The sequence below is a fragment of the Pangasianodon hypophthalmus genome, chromosome 12 (genome assembly GCF_027358585.1).
Source record: "Pangasianodon hypophthalmus isolate fPanHyp1 chromosome 12, fPanHyp1.pri, whole genome shotgun sequence".
NCBI classification, from domain to species: Eukaryota; Metazoa; Chordata; class Actinopteri; order Siluriformes; family Pangasiidae; genus Pangasianodon; species Pangasianodon hypophthalmus.
In genome coordinates, this window is record NC_069721.1 from 11990367 (window position 1) to 12017051 (window position 26685).

At 37.2% G+C, this 26685-nt stretch overlaps 1 protein-coding gene across 2 annotated transcripts; it reads left to right on the top strand.

Moving 5' to 3' along the window:
- The first annotated feature begins 1589 nt into the window (after positions 1–1589).
- On the top strand, positions 1590–25981 carry LOC113527436 (urotensin-2 receptor). Of its 2 annotated transcripts, none has more exons than XM_026915250.3 (3): positions 1590–3889; positions 4239–5341; positions 5858–25981. In XM_026915250.3, exon 2 carries the CDS (start codon positions 4252–4254, stop codon positions 5338–5340), a length of 1089 nt encoding a protein of 362 aa, XP_026771051.1. In that variant the 5' UTR covers positions 1590–3889; positions 4239–4251; the 3' UTR covers position 5341; positions 5858–25981. The 2 variants fall into 2 exon arrangements, with proteins under 2 accessions (XP_026771051.1, XP_026771050.1); XM_026915249.3 differs by having other exon boundaries at positions 1593–3889; positions 24530–25981.
- Positions 25982–26685: the final 704 nt, after the last annotated feature.

A 26685-nucleotide genomic window follows, 5' to 3' on the forward strand; every position in this document is an offset into this window, starting at 1 on the left:
TGCTCCTACACAAAATGTGTAAAAGTTGGCAGGTCTGGTAATAAACTTCACTGTATATTGTGATAATGTAAATTTGTTTGTAGATGATGTAATCATTATATTGCACAAGAGTAGATTGAAATGCCATTTTACTTTAATTCTAAGGGCAATATCCTGCATAGTATACTGCTTATAATAAGATGAGGTTTTGCTGTCTCAGCTTGTGTTCATCACTAATTAGGCAGAGATGATGTGTTCTGTCTTGTTATCTCTCTGGACCTGTTCATTTAAAAATATTCAGTGTAGCAAATAATCAGCTGTCTCATGTCCTGGGCTGTAATGGGTCTCTTCTGGCCTTTAGGGTCATGACCATGTGTTCCCCTCCAAAACTAATATTTATTATTGTTCTGCAGGACTCTCTCAGCTTGGTGAAATCCTCTTGTGAATGCTCACTGTGTGCCAAATCAAACACTCAGTTGTACTCTGGGTCACCTCACAGGAGTGTTTGCATGTGGGTTTTGACTGTTGTACTAGTATCTGCGAGCTGGCCCAGGGCCTGGCACATGGAGTGCTGGGTAGCTTTGACCAGCATTTAGAGAAGCTGTTGCCAAGGCTGCTGTTGTATATCTGTATGACCCCTTTATAAAAACCCTGAAATAGATACCTTGTACACTGAGAGACAGTGCACATAGAGTAGCTTCTCTCTGGGATCTGTAGTGTCATGCTGAGTGAGTTATTTTGTTAATGGTTTTGAGAAAAGGGACTATTTTGTTCTGGACATTTGTTTGGACTTTGTACAGACCTAGAATACCCAGTGCTATCCTCTCCTCTCTCAGAACACTTCACTTGGTTCAGTAATGTATTTTGCTTTTGGAAAATAGGACACGGTGATCATTACTCTTTTTTGTTTTTTGGTGGTGTATGTGTTGCTGATTTGATTTCTAGGGACTGTATTATGCTTTTAGGCAGACGTTGCACACTGTTGACCACTGATTCATGCACTGGGGTGAGACTGTGTATATTTTTAAAGCTATTTTAAGGAGAGAGATGAGTCACCTGCACTGCTCACCTGCACCGCTCTTGTGCCAAATGCTAGAGGGCAGCATGGTGTTATATCGTGCATACCACATACTCCATTAACACCAAAATGAGGGTATCTATTTTTCCCCTTTTATCATCCTACCACAGACAAAGCCATAGTATCCTTCTTCATTATAAAAAATGTTTAGCATGTCATGGAATTAAAAAAAAAAAAAAAACAGAAATATTGAGGTGCATTACAAAAAAAGTAACCAAACAGCAGTCAGTATCAACAGGTATATAGACCATCTGGGAGACCATTCTGGGAAATTTTGACACTGAAGTGCCAGTCATAAATAGCACATCAGCAGAGGGTGCAGGAATACGACACCATGGCTCAAAGCAATTAGCATAAATACAGCACAAGGGGAAGAACCTTGTGGAATGTCGTGCCATAACCAAACTCTGTTAGCTAATTGGTACTAGTCCACAGTAATTAAATATCAGTGTAGCTGACCTGGAGAGGATTATAGGTGGAAAGCTGGACTCAAAGTCAAAACTGCATGTGACTCTCCTTGACATTCCATGCACATCAGAACATTGTGTTCAGGAGGCATATCCCTGTTGTCAGTCAACATCCTGGCTTTCATTCATCCTGACTGGAGTCTAGACGCTATCAGATGATTCTCCACAAGGATGAATGTTGGATGGTGGTGTAGGGCCTACTCAGAAGTGATCTTTGAAAAGAATGTTTTGTCTTTGATCCAAATGGAAAAGGCTGGTTTTGTTTACATATGTGGTTCAGGTTTCTAGCTACAAAATCTGTTTTTCCTTTCTGCAAATATAACTGGTTTTAGTTGGCTTGTCAGCTTTAATTAATAGAGTGTGTATGTGTTCCAGCCTGTGTGTGTGTGTGTGTGAGAGAGAGAGAAAGATAAAGATAGATAGAGAGAGAGAGAGAGAGAGAGAGAGATAGAGGGAAAAAAATGAATGTAATTGATCTTTAATAAGGATATCAAAATTCACTTGGTCTCACAGCGGCATTGACATCATCACATTATAGGCATAAGTGCTTGAATGAGCGTCAGCTTATTGAGCAATGAGCTCACATTTTGGTGCAACACAACCTGCATGTGTGCCAACTTGGGCTTTCTATGTCTTTACTGCTTTTAAGACTTTGATAAATGCGCTTATCAGAACCTAATCTAACACTCACATTTCTCTTTTGATCAGATTGTTCAGTATGTGTTACTAGAATTTCTTGGCAGCACTTTTTCAGCTGGTATTCATATGTCTCACCAGCAGATTTTTTTTTAACAAAAACAATGATAGAATACCTTATTCTGTCTGATTTTCTCTTTCTGCTTCCCTCTACTGAAACTTTCTCTACCATCTTGTTATTTTTGGACTGAACAGTATGTAATATCTATCTCATGGACTATCTGAGGAGAGACTCCATTAGTCTCTGAAAATCTGGGGCCCAAGCATAGGCATATAAATGGACCAAATGGCTTCCTTATCTAAATTTCTGTTGGTTTTGGTGTAAACATTTGCTCCCTGGAAGGAGGAAATGATGGAGTTAAACACAATATTCTGACAAACAGAAGAGTACACCTGTTTTGTGAATAAATCCTCAAGCATATACTTGTTGCTTGACTACTGTCAGGTTGCGCGTTATACCCGTGTTTCCTAAAAATCAGTGGAGATCTAGTGCAATTTCTAGAAGCATGTTAACGGATGGTCAGTAAGGTGGCACTGTGGTGCAGCATTGGTTCCTCCCAGCTCCAGAGTCCACGGTTCAATCCTAAATTCTCCTTTGTGTATATTACCCTGCAATGAACTGGTGTCCTGTCTAAGTAGTGTTCCTGAACTTCCGCTCAATGTTTTTGGAATAGCCTCCAGATCCACCACAACCCTGACTTGGATAAAGTGGTTACCAAAGATGAATAAATTAATTTATGAATGACTGATGTATGATGCATACTGTAGAGAATAGAAAAACATTTCTGGAGCATCATCCTAACATGATGTATGAATTTTGCAGATACTACAACAAGTATGACACAGAATGAATCCCAACATGTCGTCTTATTTCTGGCTTGGTCTGCACTGTGTATGGGTGCTTGATAAGTTAATTTGACAGAATGAAAGAGAATATGCAATTTGAACATTTTGGGTGGACATATCTGTCAATCTGTCAATCAATTAAAGCAAGCATTAAGAAGCAGCTTCACTTCCCGAATACCTGCTCACAGCTCTTGCCCTCTTCCCCCTGATCCTGTCATGTTTTTTCCCTCCCTCTGCTCCTCCAACCTTTGATTCCCCAACCCCTCCCACTCTGCGTTAGTGTGTGAATGGCTCTCTCTCTCTCTCTCTCTCTCTTTCTCTCCCGCCTTCTCTCTCTCTACTCCACACAGACACGCATTCTGACAGCGGAAAATCCAGCTGTAGCTCAAAGTGTTCGCTTCCCTTGGAATGCTCAAGATTAATACCCTATTTTTCATTTCCTTCATCTTTATTATTTCTTTTGAACCTCATAATGCTTCGTGAGCTCTGCCATCAAGACGTCTGAGAAAGTATGTGAAGTGATGAAGAAGAGCAGAAGTTCTTCCACAGAGATGAAGCACCTGCCTATGACTCATTTGAATGTAGGCATTCAGACTATGCATTATACCATGATGACAACATCACTGTAGTTTTTATGCGTGAGCATAAATTCGAATCCAATATTCTGGAGATATGTCAAATGGAGTGACAGGATTTGCAGCATACATGGTCTCTGAGTAAACTCGTTGGAGATATCATGAGTTAGACAATTGTGTGCTATGCTCATTACAAATGCTAAACTACTCTCTGCTGGGAGGCAAACAGTCTGTGGGATTTAAACAAGGTAAGCTATTATCATCTTATTAAAAAGACATCTCTTTCTTACGTTTTGGGTTACAACTCTCGGTGCTGTGCTGGCTGATAAGACATTTTTTTAATTAAAGGGCTAAGAGTGTGGCACATGCATTCTGTCATGCTAATGATATAATTCTGAGTAAAATAGTTCAGTGCTTTTAGAGCAGGATTATTATTATTATGACTAGATAGAAAGGTGTCCTGCTCTTTCACAGGTACTTTAAATAATCCTTCCAAATAGGGAAACCTGCAGATTTCAGTCCTGCTTAACAAATTAAATGTTTTCAGTTAATTTTCTATTTTCACAGCTTCTTCACTGTCTGTGTCTGTTTATCTAGTTGTTATGTAGACATGACCACTGTATCAGTGGAGTCACTGGTGGTGATGGTCGATAAAGTGCCTAATGGAACTGAGACTCCAGTGGCATCGTCTGCTGAAGATGTGGCTGCAACCTTCACCATTGGCACCATCCTCTCCCTCATGTGCCTTGTTGGCGTGTCAGGAAACATCTACACCCTGGTGGTCATGTGCCACTCAATGCGCTCTGCTGCCTCTATGTATATATACATTGTCAACTTGGCAATGGCTGATCTCCTCTATCTGCTCACTATTCCCTTTGTGGTGTGCACCCACTTTTTAAAGGGTTGGTACTTTGGTGATGTAGGATGCCGGACTCTCATCAGTATGGACTTCCTCACCATGCATGCAAGCATTTTCACACTGACTGTCATGAGTACAGAGCGCTATTTTGCTGTTCTTAAGCCTCTGGATACAGTCAAACGCTCTAAGAGCTACCGTAAGGCTATTGCTATTCTGGTGTGGACAGCTTCACTGATTCTAACCCTTCCCATGATCATTGATGTAGAGCTAAAGACAGAAAATTCCAAATCAATGTGTCAGACCACACTAAGTCCTCTTTCTTACAAGATCTATATCACCTCCCTTTTCTGCACCAGCATTGTGGCACCGGGTGTCATAATCGGCTACCTCTACATCTGCCTGGCCCGTACTTACTGGATCTCACAGACAGAGAACTTTAAGCAGACTCAAAAGCTGCCAAACCACAAAGTGCTATATCTTATTTTTACAATTGTGCTTCTCTTTTGGGCCTGCTTCCTTCCTTTCTGGATCTGGCAGCTACTGGGCCAGTTCAAGCCAGAAATGGTTCTTTCGACCAAGGCCAGGCGAAACATCAACTATCTTACCACCTGCCTGACCTACAGCAACAGCTGCATCAATCCTTTCCTCTACACTCTTCTGACCAAGAACTACAAGGAGTATCTTCGTAAGAGGCAAAGAACCTGGACGTCTGGGAGCTATTTCAACAGGAGAAGCCGCTTCCAGCGGTCCCCTCGCCGCTCCCTGTCATCCAGCAGCCAGCAGTGTACAGAGAGTTTTGTGCTCACACACATATCACGTACCAACAACAGCAGTCTGTGAGGTAGGTCCCTTTCTTATTCTGTGTGAACATTACTATCACTGAAGTAATTTCTGCAAAACAGTTTGTTCTGTCTCTAAATGCTTTTCTGCTTTTTAGACAAAATGCAAATAAAAAGCAGAAAATCCCATTCACTAAAGAGGACAGGATTTGGTTAGCTGTTACTTTCACTTCAATTTATCTAGGCAATGTATGACCTGTGAATTAATTTACCTCTGTCTTATCAACCAACAGAATACAGCAGGTGACTGTGAAGTCTTTGTTACTATTATTATTATTATTATTAATAATAATAATAATATTGATTATTATTATTAATATTATTATTATCGTTATATTATTATTATTATTATTATTATTAATAATAATAATATTAATAATAATAATAATAATATATTTCTGCAGAATTGATGCTGTTAAATATCAGTGTTTTTTATACATGGTTTTTCATTTATGCTATTCCACTGACAGAAGCTAGAATTTTTGTGGTAAAATTCCATTTTTCTCTTTTCCTGTTAGGATTTTCTGTCCAATGTTTACTTACTGCAAGAATGAGTTGCAGCTGAGATCTAACAATCTTGTTAGAGCTGGCTGAATCTCCTGGCTGAAGCACCTTTTTTCTTTCCTGAAAAAAAAAAAACTAATTTCAGCTTCAGTCTCAGAGGGACTAAATTACTATTGCTTCAATGCCTCAAATAAACCTCACCAAATCTATACACGATGTGAGATATTTGATAATTTATAACAATATGTAAATATGGGAAACACAGGCTATTTAGTAGTGCATTTTTGAGAAAGAAGAAATTATCAAAATATCACCTTTTTTTTAATTATAGTTTGCATTTGTCCATTTACGTTTTCTGGATACGCCAGATGTTGGAACATGTTTCTGTCATAGAAATAAAATTTCCTCTAATATGGTTGCAAATTGAAGGACTGTGCTAAGAAGAGAATACAGTGTTATTAATGTGTGTGCATGAAGAGAAAATGCCACTAAAGTTCACTAACTTTGTAAAAATACATTCTATTTTAACTATTTGGCCTGTAGATAAATCAACAAAAAGCTGATCTGATAGAAGGAAACATAACTGGATGGAAGGCATTATTCTCCCTTGTCAGACAGAGTGCCACTAACCGATCATGGATGTCTTTTAGCTCATGAGCACATGTGTGTTCAGCTGGCTTCATAATTTAGTCCTCACCTACCAAGCTGTCATGTGATCAGAAAATTGGAGTTCACTAATTTTAATAAAAAATAAATATTAAGAATTTCGTATTATGAATTCTTTTTATTAATAATATTAATATTAATATTCTTTTATTAGAGTTAAATAACAGCAAGACTATTACCATACCTTACAAATATATAATTTTCCATTTTTTTGGTTTACGTCATTATTCCATTTGCTAGCAAATAATTAATTGTAACAGTGAATTGATTAATAAACAGACTTATTTCCAACAAGAACATTCTTGATAGAGCAAGGCTCACTGCAGGCATCATTTACCTTTAATATTTTCCTCATATACTGTAGTTTAGATAAACATATAATTTAGAACTTGAACAAAAATTTATTTCACAATTTTGTCAATCCATTTTTAATGTTTTTGTCTTATTTAAAATATCATATTTTTTCTTTTTATATTACATTTAAATTTCAGCTTTCAAACATTCCCCCAAATCAAAGTTAATATAAAAATTTCATATCACGCTCAAACAATTCAACCTGAAAGTACTTTAGCCTACAAAGCACTGTAAAATTAAACGCACTAAATAAATTCTGTTCCTTCCTGTAGAGCTAGGAAAGGAAATCAGTCAGCAGTTTAACTGATAAAATTGTGCAGTACTGTATACTCACATAGCTGCACAGGCCAAGCCACATAACCATCATTTAGGGAAAGTGAGGATACCAAGAGACCTCTGTCTCTGCTAATCTAAATATAACAGGCATTCCTACATGTACTTTGGACTATTTAAATCCGTTTTATGGGAAGTACATCAAAAAAATCATTAAGCCCTTAAAAAGCATGTGATTTATCATTTCTGGATTGGAGCCTAATCACACTTGTGAGCACAGATATCATGATGAGGATTATTATGTTATCTGTACTCATAAGTGTGATTAGTGTGTATTCACTTCTTCCACTATGAAAAACTTCTTCCACTATATTATTACTTACTTAATCAGTGGTGGCTTGGCCAGCCACTTACAAATGTTAATCTCCATAAAGTCCTCGTTCACAACTCCATACATTTTAAATTCCATTGAAATATTAATTACGTCTTTTGAGTGACCATTTGCCAGATAAAAGCTGATGTTCCACTGATTTGCTCCTCCTTCTAGATGTTGTGCAATCATGAGGCAGTGTGCTCCCTGTCCCTTTTAGCACCATAGAGTTGCACTCAGTAGTCAATGATGGTAACTGCAACAAGCGCTAATAGAGTCCCATTGGGGCAGGAATCCGGCTGCCCCATGCTCTGCGGAGGAGGCGAGGACAGGACAGTTATTGACGGGGTTGCCCAATTGGGCTGAAATGTTTTCACAAACAAAGGCAAAGTGTAAGTGCAGACAGTGTGTGTATAATGTAGAGAACCATTTCTACTGTGAGATATATTGCAAAGATTGGAGAGGGAAAGGGAGATAATGGCATGGATAATATCTGTACATCAGAAAGGTTTGTGCATGACAGTGACCTTTCTCCCAAGCAAAAGCTAAGAAAAAGAAAAAACATATATGTCCCTTTTCTAATTCCAATTTTTTTGGGGTAGTTTCAGGTTTTTTGCATGGTGTTTGAGATGTGGTGGGGCTGTAAATTTTGCTGAAACATGACAACTGTGGTTAATGCGACAGAACTCACCTGCTATATTAAACACAGCTGAACTAAGGCACATCTAAAACTGCTCACAGCAAGCTGCTAGACTGTATGCTGGATGACTGCATTTAGTCGACTCTCACCTGCTTATTAAGGAGTTATTCTAAAATTCACTAGGTGGTTGCCTATTGCATAGACCAAGTGTGATAACTTTTCGACTTTATTTGGTTTGTTATTAATGTCGACCTGCCTCACCAAAACCTATGGTCACAAGCTGCTGCCGATCTTAATGTTTAAATTATTCCTTCAGATAAACAACATAACTGATAAAAGGTCAAGATTAACATATGATTTGTAATGGTTGCAAAATCTCATGCTCATTACTGATAACATAAATTGCACAGATATTATCCCTTATCTTTGGTAAAACATCCTTGTTTCCTTGTTACAGTATTTGCCTGCAAATTGCTCTGTGCCAGAAAAAGGCTTAATATATTGTTCTCTGAACTTTCCATTTCATTTACATCTGAACCTGCAACAGTTCCTGTTAGTTATTTTACTTTCAGACGTTTTGCATAAATAATATTTTAAGGTGAGTCTTAGGGCAGCCCATTTGCTGGTCGGAGTCCAACACTGATGGTGCTTTAGCACACCTGATTCCCCTCCTTAGTTAATTCCCAGCTTTAGGCATCTGTTAGAGCATCACACTGTGCAGCACGATGGCCCTTAATAAGCCAAGTTAGGCTCTAATGCTCTAAGGGCAATTCACTCACCAGGAGATATCACTGAACATGTAAATTAAATGGAAATACTAATTTCTTTTTTATTAGTTAGGAAAGCTCTTCCCTTTACCTGCCATAAAATCCTTATTGATCACAGACTACTTTTATCAAATAATAGTCAGTCATTTCTCAGAGTATTTGTCACTGATCACCCAGATCAGTGTCTTTCATACAGTGCCGTGGATTCTTTTACGATCTAGATCAATAAGACATATAGCCTCCATGTTCTATCCCAGTTGGCCTTTAGCCCAATTTGTGAAACCTTTGCGAGTGCGAACACCAGATGACTTACTGTTGCGATTTTTTTTTTGCTATCCTAAAGTATGATAAGGTCATTTGGTGCATATTTCCATCACATTTCCAGATGAATGGGTGCAATATAACAACCTTGGTAATTAATACTTGCTGGAAGGTTGCACTATATTTCTAATTTAGAATGATAATGGATAACCGAGACAAATTTATCTAAAACATTATGAAATATTAATGAAATAACACAATTATCGTGTATCTGGAAAAGCAGGTTGTATTGTGAAATGGAAATTGAGAGCAGGGATCAACACAGAGTGAATAATGAGAGTCAGCAGTCAGACAACACCGTATAGAGGATGTGGAAACATGTGAGATTCAAAAGCTGATATTGTAAATACGCCTGCTGGTTCATTACTGATTCCCAAAGGCATTATGCATTACGCATACAACACAGTGTATATATCTGCATGAAGAATGTTGATTAAAGCTAAATAATATTTTTTACAGGGAAAATGATTGAAAATTATTTTGGGGCTTTGTAGTTGTTACATAAAGTACATAAAGTACTGTGTGCTGTCTGCTAGTGGGTTAAGGCTTTGTTAACAGGAGAAGCCCCCTGACTGACCCAGGACAGCTGTCTGTGTTTATGGGTCCCTGTTCTCACCTGTGAACACTTGTAAATAGTTTTCCAGTGAACTTGGACAGATGTGTCCAGTCCCCTTATCTTGCCTATTTGTATCCAAATATGTTATGCCTAAGTTATTCTTAAGTATTTTTTGTCCTTCAAGAAGAACTGGTAAATGTACTTTCTTTTCACGGCAGTAAGTGAGAACGTGACCCTTACGCACACTCAGCATGCTCTTATTGCATTCCTCCGTGCAGAGAAACACTGCAGCCACTCAAGGTCAGGCTATTACAGGGAGCTGACACACTCATCACTCATATAACACCCAGTTTAATGCACATCTCACATGACCTAATGGCACTATAAACTAATCGTTAAAGCACAGCTACTCCTCAGTGTATTCAATAAATGCTCCTTGGTCAAAATAACAAGCATTATCTCATCAAGCATGAAGTTAGACATGGTTCAGTTGCTGGAATAGTTTAATTATGCATCTGGAGAATTCTGCAATGGACTTGTATCCCTGGACAAATCCCTATCTTACTCCCGCTGTTCCTGGGATCGGCCCTGGATCCACCACAATCACGGTTCAGCAGAAGAGGAATGAATGAATCTGGAGAACTCTAACTTTCAAACATTTGTTTCTTTTCTTAAAACATTCTCTAGATTCAAATCCTAAGCAAGAACAATATATCATTATAAGCTGTACTCAGTCACAATGACAAATAGGATCCACCATTTGTTTTTCAAAGTATTTTGTCACAAAACGACGGCTTGACACACCCACAGAGGAGACACTATAGATCACAACATCTCAAATTAGAGGATAAATCAAGGAAAACGATGCATCAAAATTAACTACTGAATGAAAATAATGTTCCATAAGGAGAAGTGTTGACATGCTTTCAATTGATTGTGCTAACGGAGCTTTGCATACTTCTTACCTCAAAAATGTGTTTCAGACCATAACTAAATTTTAAAAGTGAGAAAGAAAGAGTAACTGAAAGGGACACTGATGGTGCTTGAGGAGCATCAGGATATCGATCAGTGTCTACAAATCAACGCAAGATGTTTGCCTCCTGATTTCACACGCGATGTAAAAGAACACATCACAGAACCACACGCTTCAATACACATTAGAGCATTTGTACTGATTTAAATGAATGTAAAATACTGAAAACAAGGACACATAAGACATCACATTACAAAATAGCAAAACATTTTGCAGAAAGACAAATATGCACCTTTGGCACGCAAAGAACTACACACCATCATTATGTTTAATTAGAGAGTTGAGGGTGATGAGTTGTTGAGTAGTGGAATTTGTGAGTGTATTTTCTTATTTATTTTATATATTTTTTTTAAATAGCACATTTTTTTAAAATTAGAACTGAGTCAGGAAAACCATTAAATGGAGACTATCAGGTTTTGGACCTCTGAATTTGGTAAAAAGTATGAATTCAGAAAAGTGAACAAGACTCACAGGAAAACAATTCAGACCTTTGGCTACACAATGTTCCCAACAGTTTTGCCTGTACAGATGTGTGTTTATTGAGTAAGACAGGTAAACACTATCCGTAATTAATCACTAGCATATGGCTGCATACTGATGTGGTGAGATTATCAATAAACTCTGAATATGAAGAGCACAGACTACAACAGGTACTCAAGATTTTATTTGAGTTGCCAAATGCCTCAGATTACACAATATCTTTTTTAAAGCTTCTAGCTCAACCTAGACTTTAGAATGGTTTAGTGTCTGTGTCTTGGTATATTTGCTAGCTGACAAGTTTGTTTGTGTGACAGTATTTACATTGACCCCTCAATGAAACACTGTAATAACAAGCTTCGATTTTATTCCAATGAATGCAAATCTAATCACTCAATTTTGCATTACTACAAGTAGCCAGTGCTGGCCCATGTGTTTGTGAGATCAGGAACATAGGCCCCCAACACACAAACATACACTGAACCAGTGCATACTAAACAACTGAATTCTTTCTTTTGTTAGAGCAAGTGTTTCACAGAAAACACATTTTTTAAACTACACATATGTATTGCACCTATATTTTGACATCTTTTTTTTTACTGCAACAGACACCATGTAAACAAATGAGTTAGTTAGAATGTTAACTCTCTAACCAACAAGTAAATATGACAAACATTACCATAACACTGGTAATAAATCTGTTTCAGAAACTTGATAACGCATGGGACGTCTTGCCTTCTCAAGAGTTAGCAGGCTCACTATTTCTACCCCAGTGACTGCTTTAACCTTTCCCTAGCTAGCAAGCTTTCATAGAGATAGCTTGGACCAAAAATGGTAGCAGTTATTCAACATGTCAATGATGCTCATGTTCACAAACAGCCACTCTGCCAGTATGAATGTCTGTCTTTAGCTAGCTTGAACTCAGCTATGTGACATATTCAGTCACTCAATACATTATTAAAATTAAGATACCTAGAATAAATTTATAGCACTGGTTTTATAATCATTTCGGCTTCCTACAATATGTGAGGATTAAAACACAATGTGATTTAATATGTAACATAATACAGTCCTAGGCAGTATATATATATATATATATATATATATGGCCTAATGGATGGACTGGCGCTGCACATAGCACACATTTTAGAGTGGTGCAAGTGTACATATATCAGAGGGATAAATTTTGGTGACCCCCCCCTTTTCCTCCTTTATATTTAAGCAATATTGCATGAGCAAGAGTGGGGTTATACTAAATATCAGTTGTGAATCACAGCCGTGCCAATATTCTGTATAACTGCCTGACTGCATGTGTGAAATTGCTTTTATACTACAGTTCTATAAAGAAGAAATTAATATCAAGTAACTGACATTTCGGACACAACCTGGCCAAATATTCTCTCATTTTTATTTCTTTATTTATTTTGCCCGGCTGGTGGAAATAGATCCGGAAGAAGCAGCATTTACAGGATGCCGGCTAGCTGGCTAGCTAGTTCACAGTGATTTATATATTCCCGTTAGAGTTGCTTCCTCTTCATCTTCATCTGATGAGCTTTCATATTTTATGTAAAAATTACATTCCTGAAAATTACCATTTGTCATATCCGCTGATGATGTTCCTAACACTACTGTAGTAACCATTTCAAACTAAGAAGTGGAATTTTACGTGGCAAACACAAGACGAGATGCGTGATACACACAGTGAAATGTCGCAGTGTGGTTGTACTAAATATAAGCACTCTTAGAATAACACTCTTCCACTCAAATTAGTGGACCAGAACCGACTGTGGTATAGTCGTCTTTATATTTATGTCTGCATTTTTTCTGAACTCTCAGTGCACATTTCTTGTTTTAATCTCAGGCATCACTTAATTCCAGCTATCCTGTATAATAACACACAGTGACACTGACACTTCATAACGTCAATGCATGGTTTTAATTTTGCTACCCTTCTGCCCAGACAGATAAATCTGTTTCCTTAAAACTTTATCTGAGGTGTATGCAAACTTTGAGATTGTTCTGTTGTGACATTTCCTTTTCCCAGTAGAGGTGCGCAGAAATAGGTAACTAATCTGACAAATAAAGACACATATTCAAAATATCATTTTCACACAAAATTTCACCTGACTGGAGGCTAAAGTCAGCGCAGACTGCATCAAAAAGTATTTCCCCTTGGTAATGTTTGTCTGAAAGTTACTAAAATCAGATTTATAATAGTGATCTAATTCTATCTACATACACGTTTTGTTTTTTTTTTCATTTCTGCCATCATCAACTAGCTAGTCTTAGCCTGTTTTGGCTGAAGGGCAAGCCCTTGAAGGTGTTGGAGCTCAGTTCAGCAGATCAACAGTGTAATTAGAGCTCTGTGGAGTGTGCAGGAAGTGGAAGGAAGGAAATTCTGAACAGAGACAATATGGCAGCACTGAGTGTAGTGCAGATAGCTCCGCGTGAGACAAGGCTCTCTAAGGAGAGACAGAATTCCATGCCAGTTCCAGGTGCTGTGCTCCAGACACCACGTTTACTGCCGTGTTTATGTAACTGAGGGGAAAGGTGGGAGATCACTCAGTTTCAGGTGTTATAGCCATTACGGCAAATGAAGAGTGATAGATGTTTAAATCAATGGAGCATGTAACCTAAATAATGTCTATGGTGGCAGTAGTTGCCTTCAGCCTTTCTTGACATTACCAGAGACTATGACTGGGTCAGAGTTCAACCAGTTCAATGGTGGGTAAAATCAGATAGTTGTAATTGTGTTCCTGTTAGCTAATGTACCGATTCTCCCCTTATAAAATTACAGTTCAGAACAAATCACTCATTTAATCGTTCTAGACATCTCACTTAGGTCCATTAGGACATTCATCATTATTAATCTCAGTTGGGTGCAAATGACTTGTCTCATACTGATGGTTCAATGTCTTGTTCAACATTCAGGTATTTATTTCAAACTAATGTGAGGAGTGAAGCTACAATCAATTATTCATCATTATTCCCCTGTTGGTTCCGTGTCAGTGATGAAAGGGTGAGTGGGTGAATGAGAATACATTATGGGTGAATGAGTGTACATTTATCAACATCATCCCTGGAAGTGAAACAGGAAATGTAACCCATTTTTATACTTAAAAAATGAAATGTCAGTTACACCGCTTCTACAGTGCACTTTTAGATAAAGAGACTGTAATTTACGATGACATTGAAAAGTCTGAAATGTATACTGTGTCAGAAATGGAGCCCATTTTCACAGGTTGTATGAGATAATTGTTGCAATTTTAGAATATAATATTTCATGAACTTCGTCTCTGTGTTTCTATAAATGTTCTCTATACTGTGTTATCCTTGTAGGAGTGTTTATGTCCTGTGCATTAGTACAGGAAATGTTGATAATGTGATTTAGTGTTGGGTACATGACATTTTCCCAGGAGGCTGTGTAAGTGCCAGGGTTAGTAACTTGATCTGTCAAGCTTTTAATGAGTTGTGACACTTTACTACCAGTGCATGTTTTTTGCACTGCAAATAATATTAGACATACTGTACAGAAGACCTTCTATACTCATAACCTTCAATCAGTTTCAAAGTGACTTAATGAGAGGTATTAAATAGCTCTATAACACAGTACACTTTTCCAGTCTTCTAGCTCAACATGTTGTAAGTCTGTGCCTTGTTCCAGGCACATATGTGAACACTTCACAAAGGGCTGTTTCCTTCCTCTGGCACGTAACCAGAGTACTGCAATAATTACTTCTCCTGAATAAAGGGTATCACAAAAGCCCCACAGCCTGGCTGAACACCTGCAGACTTGGTCACATCTGTGCTGATTATTTTCATGCAAAATCTCATGAATACACTTAATATCATATTTGTTGTTATGGAAGCAGTGAATTGGACAACTATCGGTAACTTATTTATTACGTTTACTATTGTGAGTGGAAAGTAATTACATTTTATTAAAGTTCCCTGTTTATAGCTTTTTTCTGCTAGGTTCACCATGCAAAACTTTTAGTTGGGTGCTAAATTATATCTGTCTTTGGGCTTGCACTCACTATTCTTGGCTTGTGGTTTTATTGCAAAGGAAAACACCTGGACCTCATTTCTTGCTCCACCTTGTAATGTATATAATTTCACAATCTTGAAACCCATTAACCTCACTAAATCCTTACAATACTGATAAAAGTAATTTATTAAAAACCTATTGATATACAAATAATATTGAAATACGAATATATTTGTGTGTAACCAGCTTTTATTTGGGAGCAGCATGGAGCTTTTAAAAACATCTGGATTTGGGTAAAACACTAAAGTCACCAAGAAATTATCAAGGGTCCAATCTTTTTCCATTGATCTAGGGCAAGTTGACTGTCTCAGACATTATTAATACAAGATCCATCCAAGAAGCCAGAATGTAAGAAATGTACATTTTAACACCAGAATTTTAAGCACTGAAAATATATATATATTTTTTTTACAAATAAACACTGACATAAAACCACAAGAGAGCTTTTGTGAGAAAAACAATGTAACATCCCAGTGTGATGTTATCACTGTCTGACTGACAGCTGAAGTGTTTATTGAAATAACTCATTGGTGTTCTCTGGAGATGAAAGTTCAACTAGAGCCAAAAATGTCTAATTAGATCTTCTGAAGAATTCCTGCCGAGAGAGCAATCAGCCAATGTACCTCCAGTAGAAGAAAAAACTGAAAAACATCTAGATAGACAGATAGATAGATAGATAGATAGATAGATAGACAGTGAAATAATTAGACTACAGAGCTCCAACAGCAAGACAGTTAAACAAGAATAAACAGAGGTAAGGGAAACATAAGCTATGAATTTAAAATACAAAAACGCAAAATAAAATACAGAGGTACAAAGGTATGTCTTTGCATAATATAATATAATAGACTTTACCATGTGCTCATCAGTTCATCAGTTATTTTCAATCTCTATAGTAGTTAAACCATGCAATAGTGCTTTAAAGTATTTTACTACTTCAAAATCTCTCAAATGAGTAGAAGATGTGTTTCCATCATCTCAGCAGCTAATCTTGAGCCTTATACTGTGTCCTTGAATCAATCAATTCATTTATTTTGGAGTGTAAATATGTCATTATCAAAAGAGGTTCATTACCAGCCACATAAAGCACATAGAGTGTCTTTTCTTCCCACCATGTCGTTATTAGATAATGTTCTATCAACAGTGAGGCACTTCTTTGTGTAAACAGTCTGGGCACCCAGTACAGAAATACCCTTTTGTCTCTCTCACACACACAGACACACACAGACACATACACAAACTATTTACTACTACTACCACTACTACTACTACTAATATTATTATTATTATTATTATTATTATTATTATTATTATTTCTAGCACAACTTGTCACCTAAAACAGCTCATAAATGAGGCTTTGAAATTCATCCACATCCAGTGAATGCATAGTAAAAATGTAAGTACAAAACTACAAAAAAGTACATAAAGGCAAATGGAGATGCAAAAAAATGTAACGGAGAACATTTCTAATTCAATGCAGTGGAAAATCTCTGCTCGTTTAATGACAAAAATAACTGAAATAATAACTGAAATAACAGAAAGAAGTTCATGATCAGTTCTCCATCTGAGCTGTGCAGCTGTGCAACAGTGAAGTCTATTTATTATCTTTATAAGACGAGGATATCACAAATTCAGAGATATACATGAGCAGGTCTTAATAATATCATCTGTTCTATAACTCTGAGCTTTAGGAATATGCAAAAGATTGTGGATGAATTCTGTTGAGAGGCTTTTCAATTCATGGATAGTATTAGTGCAGTGCATGCCATGCACATTCCAAGCAGGTAACAGCACTGCTATTTATTTTGAATGAGCAAGGGTAACATTAATTGCCCTTCATCATATTATATGGACAACTGTGGAATAAAACAACTGGGATTAATTAGAAGGACACTCGTAAGGTTGATGCAAGATTATAACTATTTGCCCTCTAGTTCCAACATAACCACTAAGGGCCTGGACAAAAGACAAATAGTACTTAATTACACGATTCACTCTTTTTTTTCTTCTCCTAATAAAGACTTTACTACTTACCCCCAAGTATTAACCCTGGCTCTTTCATTCAGTCATTTTTTTTTTCTTTTCTCTTGCATTTCTGGATCCTATCTTTGTTTTGTCAGGTCTTTTAATGTGTAGCGGTCTTTTTTATAAGATGACATCTCGTAGGTAATTAATGAACACCACATTCTTTCCAGGGCTACTGCTTCCTGTGTTGCCTGTAGTACATATAAAAGCAAATGCATGCATGGCACGCTAGCTGCCTTGAACTCAGATGCCTTCATGATTGAGTTGTGCTAGTGGAGTACCAGGGCATTACATACTTGCCCTGTCTCAGAGTTTAAAAAAAGGATAAAACTTTTTAAGTATTTATCCAGTGTTAAGCTCTTGTGACTTGCAACTCCATTAAAATTAAAAAGCTACTTATCATCCTTAATGTTATTATTGTCTGGATGGAATTCAAAAGTACATCTCTGTTTTGTCACGGAAGCATGCCAGACTACACATATTTTCCTCTCTTACATGCCTGTCTTGAAGCAACGTGATGAAACAGAGATGAATGAAACAGAGAACTGACTGAACCAGGGAAAAAAGCCAATGCCAGACAGACATTTTAGAGTAATATGAGAATCCCTCCTGGTTTATTATTGTGGACTATTTTCCACTTTTTTGAGTTTTGGAAAACAGCTTTAACATTACATTAACCAGGAACTAAATGTGGGTTAGTATTTTTAGTTCCAATTCAAAATCAGTTTCTCTGTTGCTGTATACTCAAATGCCCATGAGTGTTCTCATCAGAAGGGACATAGGAGAGTCTAATCTCAGCCTAATTAGATGCTCAAGTGGCTGTAAGCAAAAATAATACCAGGGAAATTAGCCAGAAGAATCGTTTGGATACAAATAGCCTGAGAAATATTTCTTGACAAACATGCCCCTTGGGCAAGAAGACTTTTATAAATATACACGTCATTTTGTTACCTCTACCAAGATGAATACACAATGGTATTGATAGAATAGCACACTATTATGTATATAATAACTACACCCACTGCTATGTCATATTACTGAGCTGACATTTGATGTAAATATAGTACTTTTTTCCTGTGAGAAAGCGAGGATTAGATTTGCAAAGTCATGATTATGTTGAAAGTGTGTTGAGGTGTGAGGTGAGTGGAGGCTGATCAGACAGCCAGAGAAGACTCTAGAGCTGATTTAATCCCCTTTAAGCCTACATCAAATGAAATCTTGGCTATCTGCATGTCTATAGCTGGGAATCTTCCAGAGTGCCATCTGCAGAGCCATGGTCAATTACCTGCTAAATCCTGTGCTAACAGGCACAGATCAATATGCATGTAACAGTCTGCTTCACTGGCTCTCGTTAAATGCATAGCAGCATAGAAACCAGCAGCGTCTGACCCTCAAACCCATCCCCATGTCTGTAACCTATAGACTCAAGCACCCGTGTCCACTGCTTATGATCATAGTCTTTACAAATAGATCATCTACATCCATCATGCTCCAAGTGACTGTACTCCATCCCCGCATAGCAGATGTTGTTTACAAACAGCAAACATGTATCAAGGATTTAACTATGCTTCTGAATATTCAAAGGGATGATTATTTTAAAATGTGCATTAAGATTGTTTTCCATCATTAGCTGCATAATGATGGTATTGAAAGCATGGAAAACATTTTAATTGAAGCTGCCAGACACAAAATGCACATCCAGTTTATGAAATGAATGGTGCTCCACAACAATATGTGTATATGACTTGTTTAATAGTACAACTGTGCCGCTGGAGCTAACTGAAAGAATGAACTATTGATGAAAAGGAACTGGGATCAGACATTGAAGCCTCCAGCCTTAACCATGCATCAGAAGACCCTTCTGCATTTGACAATGTCCATTTACAATGTCAAAATGTCAATTTTGTTTTTTTTTTTTTTTTTACAATGAATAATTTTATGGGATATTTTGCCATCTCCTTTAAAGAATATTTTATTTTAATAATATTTTACTTTAAGAATAAAGTTCTGTCCTTGCTGTTATCATTAAACATAGAATAGGAAAAAAGAAAGGCTTCTTCTGATCTCAGGAACAGAAACTTGTATTTTAGTCAAGCAGTGGTAACACACATTTTTCCTGTTCTCTCATCTTGCCTTTTCATCAGCACCATCTTCATCATTTCAAATGCTGATCTGGCCATGGCTGGGCTGAGGAACAGCCAATCATGAACTAAATACATGCTTTTTATTATCTGTCACATTTCTCAGCAGAGGTCCATTTTCTACAGTCCACAGGTGAAGCGGAAGGCTGCTTACTGACATTATTTCAATCCTTATCCTTCAGTGTTCATCCCATAGGAGACTACTGAGCAGGCAGACTGCTAGTTACTCTAGGTAAATCATTCTATATGGGAACACTTTAGGGTTCATAGAGCTAATAAACCTACATAAATATTAATAATGTCAAATGTCAAAACCCACTCAAATTAGGGTAAATATCTAAAGAGTGAAGATTTTCAGAAAAAATCTTATGAATAGTAAAATTAAGGGTCAGAGAAATTGTACAAAACAGTCACCACAGGATCATGATATGGTCATAAGTATATTCATAACACTCTTTAAGCAGCAATAAAAACACGCCTTGTTGCCGGGCCGGAGGAAACATACCATGCATAACTATATTTTTACAGTGTAATGATGTGTCACTGTTAAAACTTCAGTATGTAACATATAATGAAGTTTTTCGTAGTGATATAAAGCAGCTTTTCATGTCAGTGTTATCACCAAGTTCAGAAGACACTGTAGAGCATCTTTTGGAAGTTCTCACCTTCTCACATTTTCCAACTGACATCACTTGGCTAAGTTACACCATCACCATTATATGAACTAGCTACTTAGCTACTTAGTCAGTTGTTAGTTAGTCAGTACTGACTTAGCTACTTAGTCAGTTGTCATGACTGTCTAATGTAAGTCAGCCTGGAGAGTATCATAACACAACAAAGATCATAACTTGTCTCATATATGAGACCTGACACCTTTTGGAATAAGTATTTACACATGTTTATGTAGATGTATGTCAATTGTCATGGATGGCTTATGTAGGTGTCGTGTAACCCTATGAACAAAACCTTAAAGTAAAGTTTTGCTGTATACTTTCTAACTGTGGCATGGTGTTGTTTGGTGTGAATGGAAAGAGATAGGTGTATGTTTAGGGGTTTTTCTGTACTACAAAATTAGTACACATTATCTAAGCAGTTAATCACATACATTCTGTATTGCAGAGCATAATGTGAGGATAATAATAGGTATTATCCAAAATAATCATTGTTGGTAACCCCGGAAGAATTTCAGGAATTCACAATGTTACCTATTAGGGCTCACGTGCTGTACAGTCTCATAGCAATAAACCACTGGATGGTTATAAACTGATGCATTCTGTACGATGCAGATAAGAAAACCCAGGAAACACACAACGAGAAAGTGAGTAGGATGCACTGAAGTGAGCACTGAAGTATGAATGGCAGCTGTTTCCAAAGATAGCTATGTTTAGACCAATGTGTTAGACTATCCTTTATCATAATCATCTTAATAATGTCAATATTCCCCTCAGTAAATCTTAATTAACCTGCAAGAGCACACATTTCAAAGCACACTAATGGTGAAGTGTCAGTAGGAGCAGCATGCCATGAAATGACTGGAGCGGGCCGGGGGTAAACAGGGGCAGAAAGTGAAACTGAGCAGAGGGCAACCAGTCATAAAGTACTTACTCTGAACAGCTGAAAGTCAGCAGGACCTCTTTCTTTCTTTGTCTCCTTCCATTTAGCTCTAAGCACAAAGCCATGTACTACTCATAGTACTTTGCACTCTACAATAATTCCCCCAAAGCCATGTCAACAAATAGAAAAAAAGAAACCACCAGGATATCAAGAGGGTAGTATAACAAGCTACAGGAGAATAGAGAGTAACCCTGCAATGCATAATGAACACAAAGTGCACTCTGATTCAACCTCACTCTCAGTCTGCAATTACAACAGCTTCATCAAAAGTGTAAAAAAAAATAGTTTGTCTGGGGCATGCTCTCAAAAGTTCAGTCATAGGTGCCAAAGCCTTAATCCAATTATAATAATCAAATAAATAATACAGTGTGTTCTGGGAATCAGGTGTGAAATTGGAAATCATTATTATTATACATACTACATGGATTGTAAAAATGCTTATAAAGTTTCTCATCAAAGTAAATGAGCACTGGAACCTATTCTGACTGGAGCCTATTTAAGATTCAGTGATGCTCCTATGTATAGTGAAGCAGAGGATGTTAATGGGCCGGGCAACTGGCTTTAGTGCTTTGCTATAAATCTAATTTTGTGGATTTTCTCCTTTTTACCTCCAAGTGATGACATTTGTGCTCTATTTCTGGTTAATCATAGTAAGAAGATTGTAGCTCTGGCTCACTGCTCCTGGTCCTTTTGCCCTTTCACTATGTTGGTAGCTGCATCAACACCCTGCTGATAACACACCCCTGCCATCTGATTTGCTTGGACTTCATTTCAAATGACTACAGGCAACATTAAGGTCCCTAAATTACCATTTTATGAATATCTTAATGCACAAATTGCTATTTTGGACACTGCTAGTTTTCAATCTGTGTGGATAGAAGCGGATGGGACAAAATTGGATGAGCAGAAGAAAATTTAGAGAAAAGAAAACCACAAAGAACAAAACAGTTGTTCAACATTTTAACGAACACTTGGCAGTTTCTGAAGACAGCTGGAATTCTGGCAAATGCTGACAAACCTCAAATAATTCTGTGGACATCATGTGCATTTAGATAATTAAACCCTCAAAACTCAATTTAAACTTCATTTTAAAAACAGACAAAAAAGTACACTTTACAGACTAGTTCTGAAATGGATGTACCACAAAAAAGCAGATGGTAGCCTGCTAAAATTGGGCTACCATCATATAATGAATATCATTCAGTTGGAATTTTGAAAAGCTTCATAGTCTTTTATATCTGATAGCTAGTATGTCTACAGCTATACATATATAACTATAATGACTGATCATCCAGCATCAGACAGTGATCTTTGCAAATTCACTGGTTGTTTCTTCATGATGAACGTATTCACTGCTAATACTTTTCAATCACCTATTTGTCAATTCATTATAGAGTTCGGAGTATGCACTGTGTAGGGCTTATAACTCAGATCTAGTGTACAGCATGCATTTAACACCAAATCTATCTAAGCTACAGATCTACATGGAAATTTACAAATGGCCAAGGAGAAGCCTTAAGCCATAACTTACATGTTATATTACAACCATCATATGATTTCCAACAATTTAATTGAAACTGGGCAAAACTTTATCTAAAGTTAAATGAGGTAATAAAACATCATGAATCAATCTTTGTAAAGGACCTGGAAGCTTTGAACATGTAGGACTGCAACTGAATATCAAAACATACTGATCACTTTTACTCAGATTTTTGGAAACAGTGGTTGTTCCTTTTGTGTTACGAGGCCAAGGCTGACCATGTACATCTGGTATGCTTAGGTGTGTTAACACCAGAGAGAAAAATCTGGTCAACTGCCATTGTGGGCTTAGTTTTTGTTCCAGCACAGCCATTATTTGCTGGTCAATGCCAGCGGGTTGCTATTTTGGTGGGCGCAAGCTAATTTTTTCATGTTTGTACTTTATAATCAACCGATGTGATGGAATTTTTCGACTATTTTGGTCCAAAAACATGCGTGCATACTGGGGTGTTTTTTTTTCCCCCATGATTTCCATGATTTTATTAAAACAATTACTTTCTCTACATAATACTCAGCAGTGTCAGTGCTGTTATGACATAAATTGCACTAGCAGTCAAATCTGCGCTTACATTTATTCATTCTTTCTCATTACCTTCCACTAATGCTTCATGTCTAGGCATGGCCTCAAAAGATAGAAGGAAAAAAAAGATAACATCGTCACACTTAACCACACCCCTACATTATCCATTCTTTCAAACCTAACCCCTTTTTCATATTTGTGCCCTTCTGCACCATGTTAGCACTTGTGCCAATGGTAAAGAAGATGCCAGAAATATAAGTCCTTGTTTCTGTGCATGTGCTATAATTCTGAAAATAGAGCCCTTCAGAGAGGCTAAAGACAAGAAGGTAAGACAACACAATTATTAATTATTAACATGAGAATCTGAGAACAGATTCAGTTCTGAGGAAGACAAATATTTAAAAATAATCTTCAAGGGCTGGCACGTGTGTGGGAAATCTGCTTATATTATCAGCTTTACATGCTTTTTCCCCAGGTCACCCTTAAAGCCTAATGAACGTTTTTTCAAGCAAGGCTCAACTTATCAAGTCATGCTGATAGTTACACAGTGGTTTCACCTGTTACAATGTGTTAACACCTCTTCTGGCAATAGTGCAAGCATGCTGTCCTGTGTTGTGGAAGCAATAATGATATAACCAAGATATCAGGGAAGACCAGGCTGTTGTCAGTTAATTAACTTATTTCTCTTCTTTTTTATAGGATAACAGAAAATACGTCGTGGACCATGGCATTTATGACCAAAAGCCCTGCACAGCACTTAGATTTTTGTTCCTGGTTCTACTCATTTATTTTTCCTTCCATTCGTATTTTTCCCCCTGTAATTGCATTAGTTCTGTCTGAAGGAAAAAATCCATAAAACTCACACCAACATCCACAGACCTTTAATAGATTGCAAATTAATGTATGAGATGTTTTCAAGAGATGGAAAACGTATAAAACGTATGAAAGTATAAAAGTGCCAAACTGTTTTATAATAACATATAAAATACTGTACCAGGATGTGAGTAATGCACAGATCCCTCAGCACACAGAGAATCAGTCCAGAATGCATAAACCTACTGATTTTTATAGTATCATGGCCTACAGGCATTTCATTCTAGGTAAGGCACTACCGTAATAGGCAATACTGCAAAAGGCAAGACAGATAAAGGCTTGGCCACTCTGCATGACTTAATCAATTCCACACTGAGGTAAGAGTCTGCTCAACAAGAACCGCTCACGCTCTAAAACCTGGCCATATGGGAGAGTGGTCTGGGTCAGCATGAACCAACAGTCTAAGAGCAGGCCTGCCAAGTCTACAGCCTGGGGTTTTAACTGGGGTTTCTTTATTTTACTATTACAGAGAGAGAGGAAGAGCCAGGAGCAGGCCAAGACGACAGGCATCTCCGTCCTCCATAGGAAGGAAGCAAGGAACGAAGAAAAGGAGCAAAACAGCTAAGAAGAGGGCCAGAAGTTCCTGCCTAAAACAATTTCATCCCTTTTCCATGCATTCCATGATAAAACCTGACAAATAGTCCGGTTCGTCTACCAAAGTCTGATTTAGTGTTGAGTTTTAATATCTCTTTCTCCAAATAATTTATTTTCTTGCTTTGTTTCCTTCGAAATAATTTTGGGCTCATTGATTCAGCAGTGTATAGCAGAAAATTGTATTGCAGCTGCCATTGAGAAGACAGCAAATGTATTCTATATTCATGCCGATCCCACTCCTATGAAGTTGACAGCCGGGAAAATTCGTCCATCATCTCCACCTCACTTAAAAGCAGCAAATTGATGAAAGGCTCACTGTTTAACTGCAGTAGACAATTACTGAACCTTTTCAAGCCCTTGCGCTATAACTAACAGCTGCAGACTGATATGGAGAAGAGTGCACCACACAACTTTCTTCTTCCTCACATTGCCCTGACACCCTGGTGCTGAGGCTGACAGCAGTTCAATATCTGTCCTGTGAGCTGACCTGAGATCATTATTCTTCTGCGCACACCTTAGCTGAAACTCTTCTGAGAGGGACATCATGACGACTGCTTGCTTTTGTAAAACTTTTTAAATGGATGAATCAGGGTCCAGATCAAGTCTGTGCAATGACCCTTTACAGACCTGCTAGGAGGACAGATTTATTATTCATGCACAGCGAAAAGGCTTCTTTTCATCATTTCTATTAAACTGTGTCAAAATACGTGTTCATATTACAATTGATCATTTTCTGATGTTGAGATGTAAGTTAAAAAAACAAGCATGCACTCTTTAATTCAGTGGATTTGTCATCTTTGTAAATGTTGTGATTGGTGACAAACTGATTGTTTACATGAAAACAAGTGGCTTACCAATGTCACACGAGATGTAATGAAAAGATTCTACAAAGAAAGCTGGATGCATCAGCCCTTGAAAGGGAGTGAAGGAATTAATTCCTCTAAGCCTTACAAGTATTTATTGTATATAAAAACAGACAAGTTGTCTATTGAGCAAAAGATAAAGTTCTTTCCTCAGTAGGCCACCAAATATCTAGAACATATGGGGATTGTGTTTAACATCTTAATTCTTGTGAAAACTTACACATTTTTGCCTAAGGGTCCAGACTGCACACCTGCTTTGTGTATTAGGCTAAAGGGAATTGGATGTGCAATGCAGAGTCTGTAAATACTTTCTTTTCCTTACAGCTTTCTTTACAAAGATCAGACATTTATTTTATTTCTCATGTTCTCATTGTGTCTTTGCAAAGGGTTTTGTCTTTATTTAAGAGAACCACTGTGGGTAATGTACAGAATGAGCATTCAATAAAAACATAATTTAATCTCTACTGAAAGCTTAACCATGTGTCTTGCTATAATTATATACAAACCCACATGCACTACATGGGGATAGTGGATTTAACATGGATTTAAGGTATAATCACTGAAAACTATGCGTTCGGTCTATCTGGTGGTTCAGACTTATACTTGACTTAAAAGGTCAAACCTATTAAATTACATGTTCAGTTGTAGATTTTGTAGATCAACTAATTTTATAGTCTATATGAACCGCATGTTCTTGCTATCCATCAAATTCACTCAGGGAATGGTTAGAAATATTTCAAGTTTGTTTACTAGCAGCACAAAGCTATGATTTCCTTTTCCCAGGTGAATTGTGCCTAATTGGAAAACATGTTCAATCAATCATTATGTAGCTGAAAATTGTCTGGTTTGAGTGGTGCAACAGGCCGTGATCTGTAGCTGTGCCGAAAGTCATAAAACCGCTTTTATCATCGTACAATAAATATGTTATTAATTTTGTTGTAAATAAGACCATTTAAAATTCCTCACATCAAAAATGCAGTTATTAGGTAATTATATTTACTAGACTAAAACATATGTCAGGACTGAAAGATTATTTTGAGAAGGTTTGACAGTTTCAGGAAAATCAAGATATTTTTATATGTCAAGATGTTTCTACAAAGCTTAAAAATTGCTTTCAATAAGAAAGCTTTTCAATTGCTTTCAATATGGTTTCATGGTTTTGTTTTTT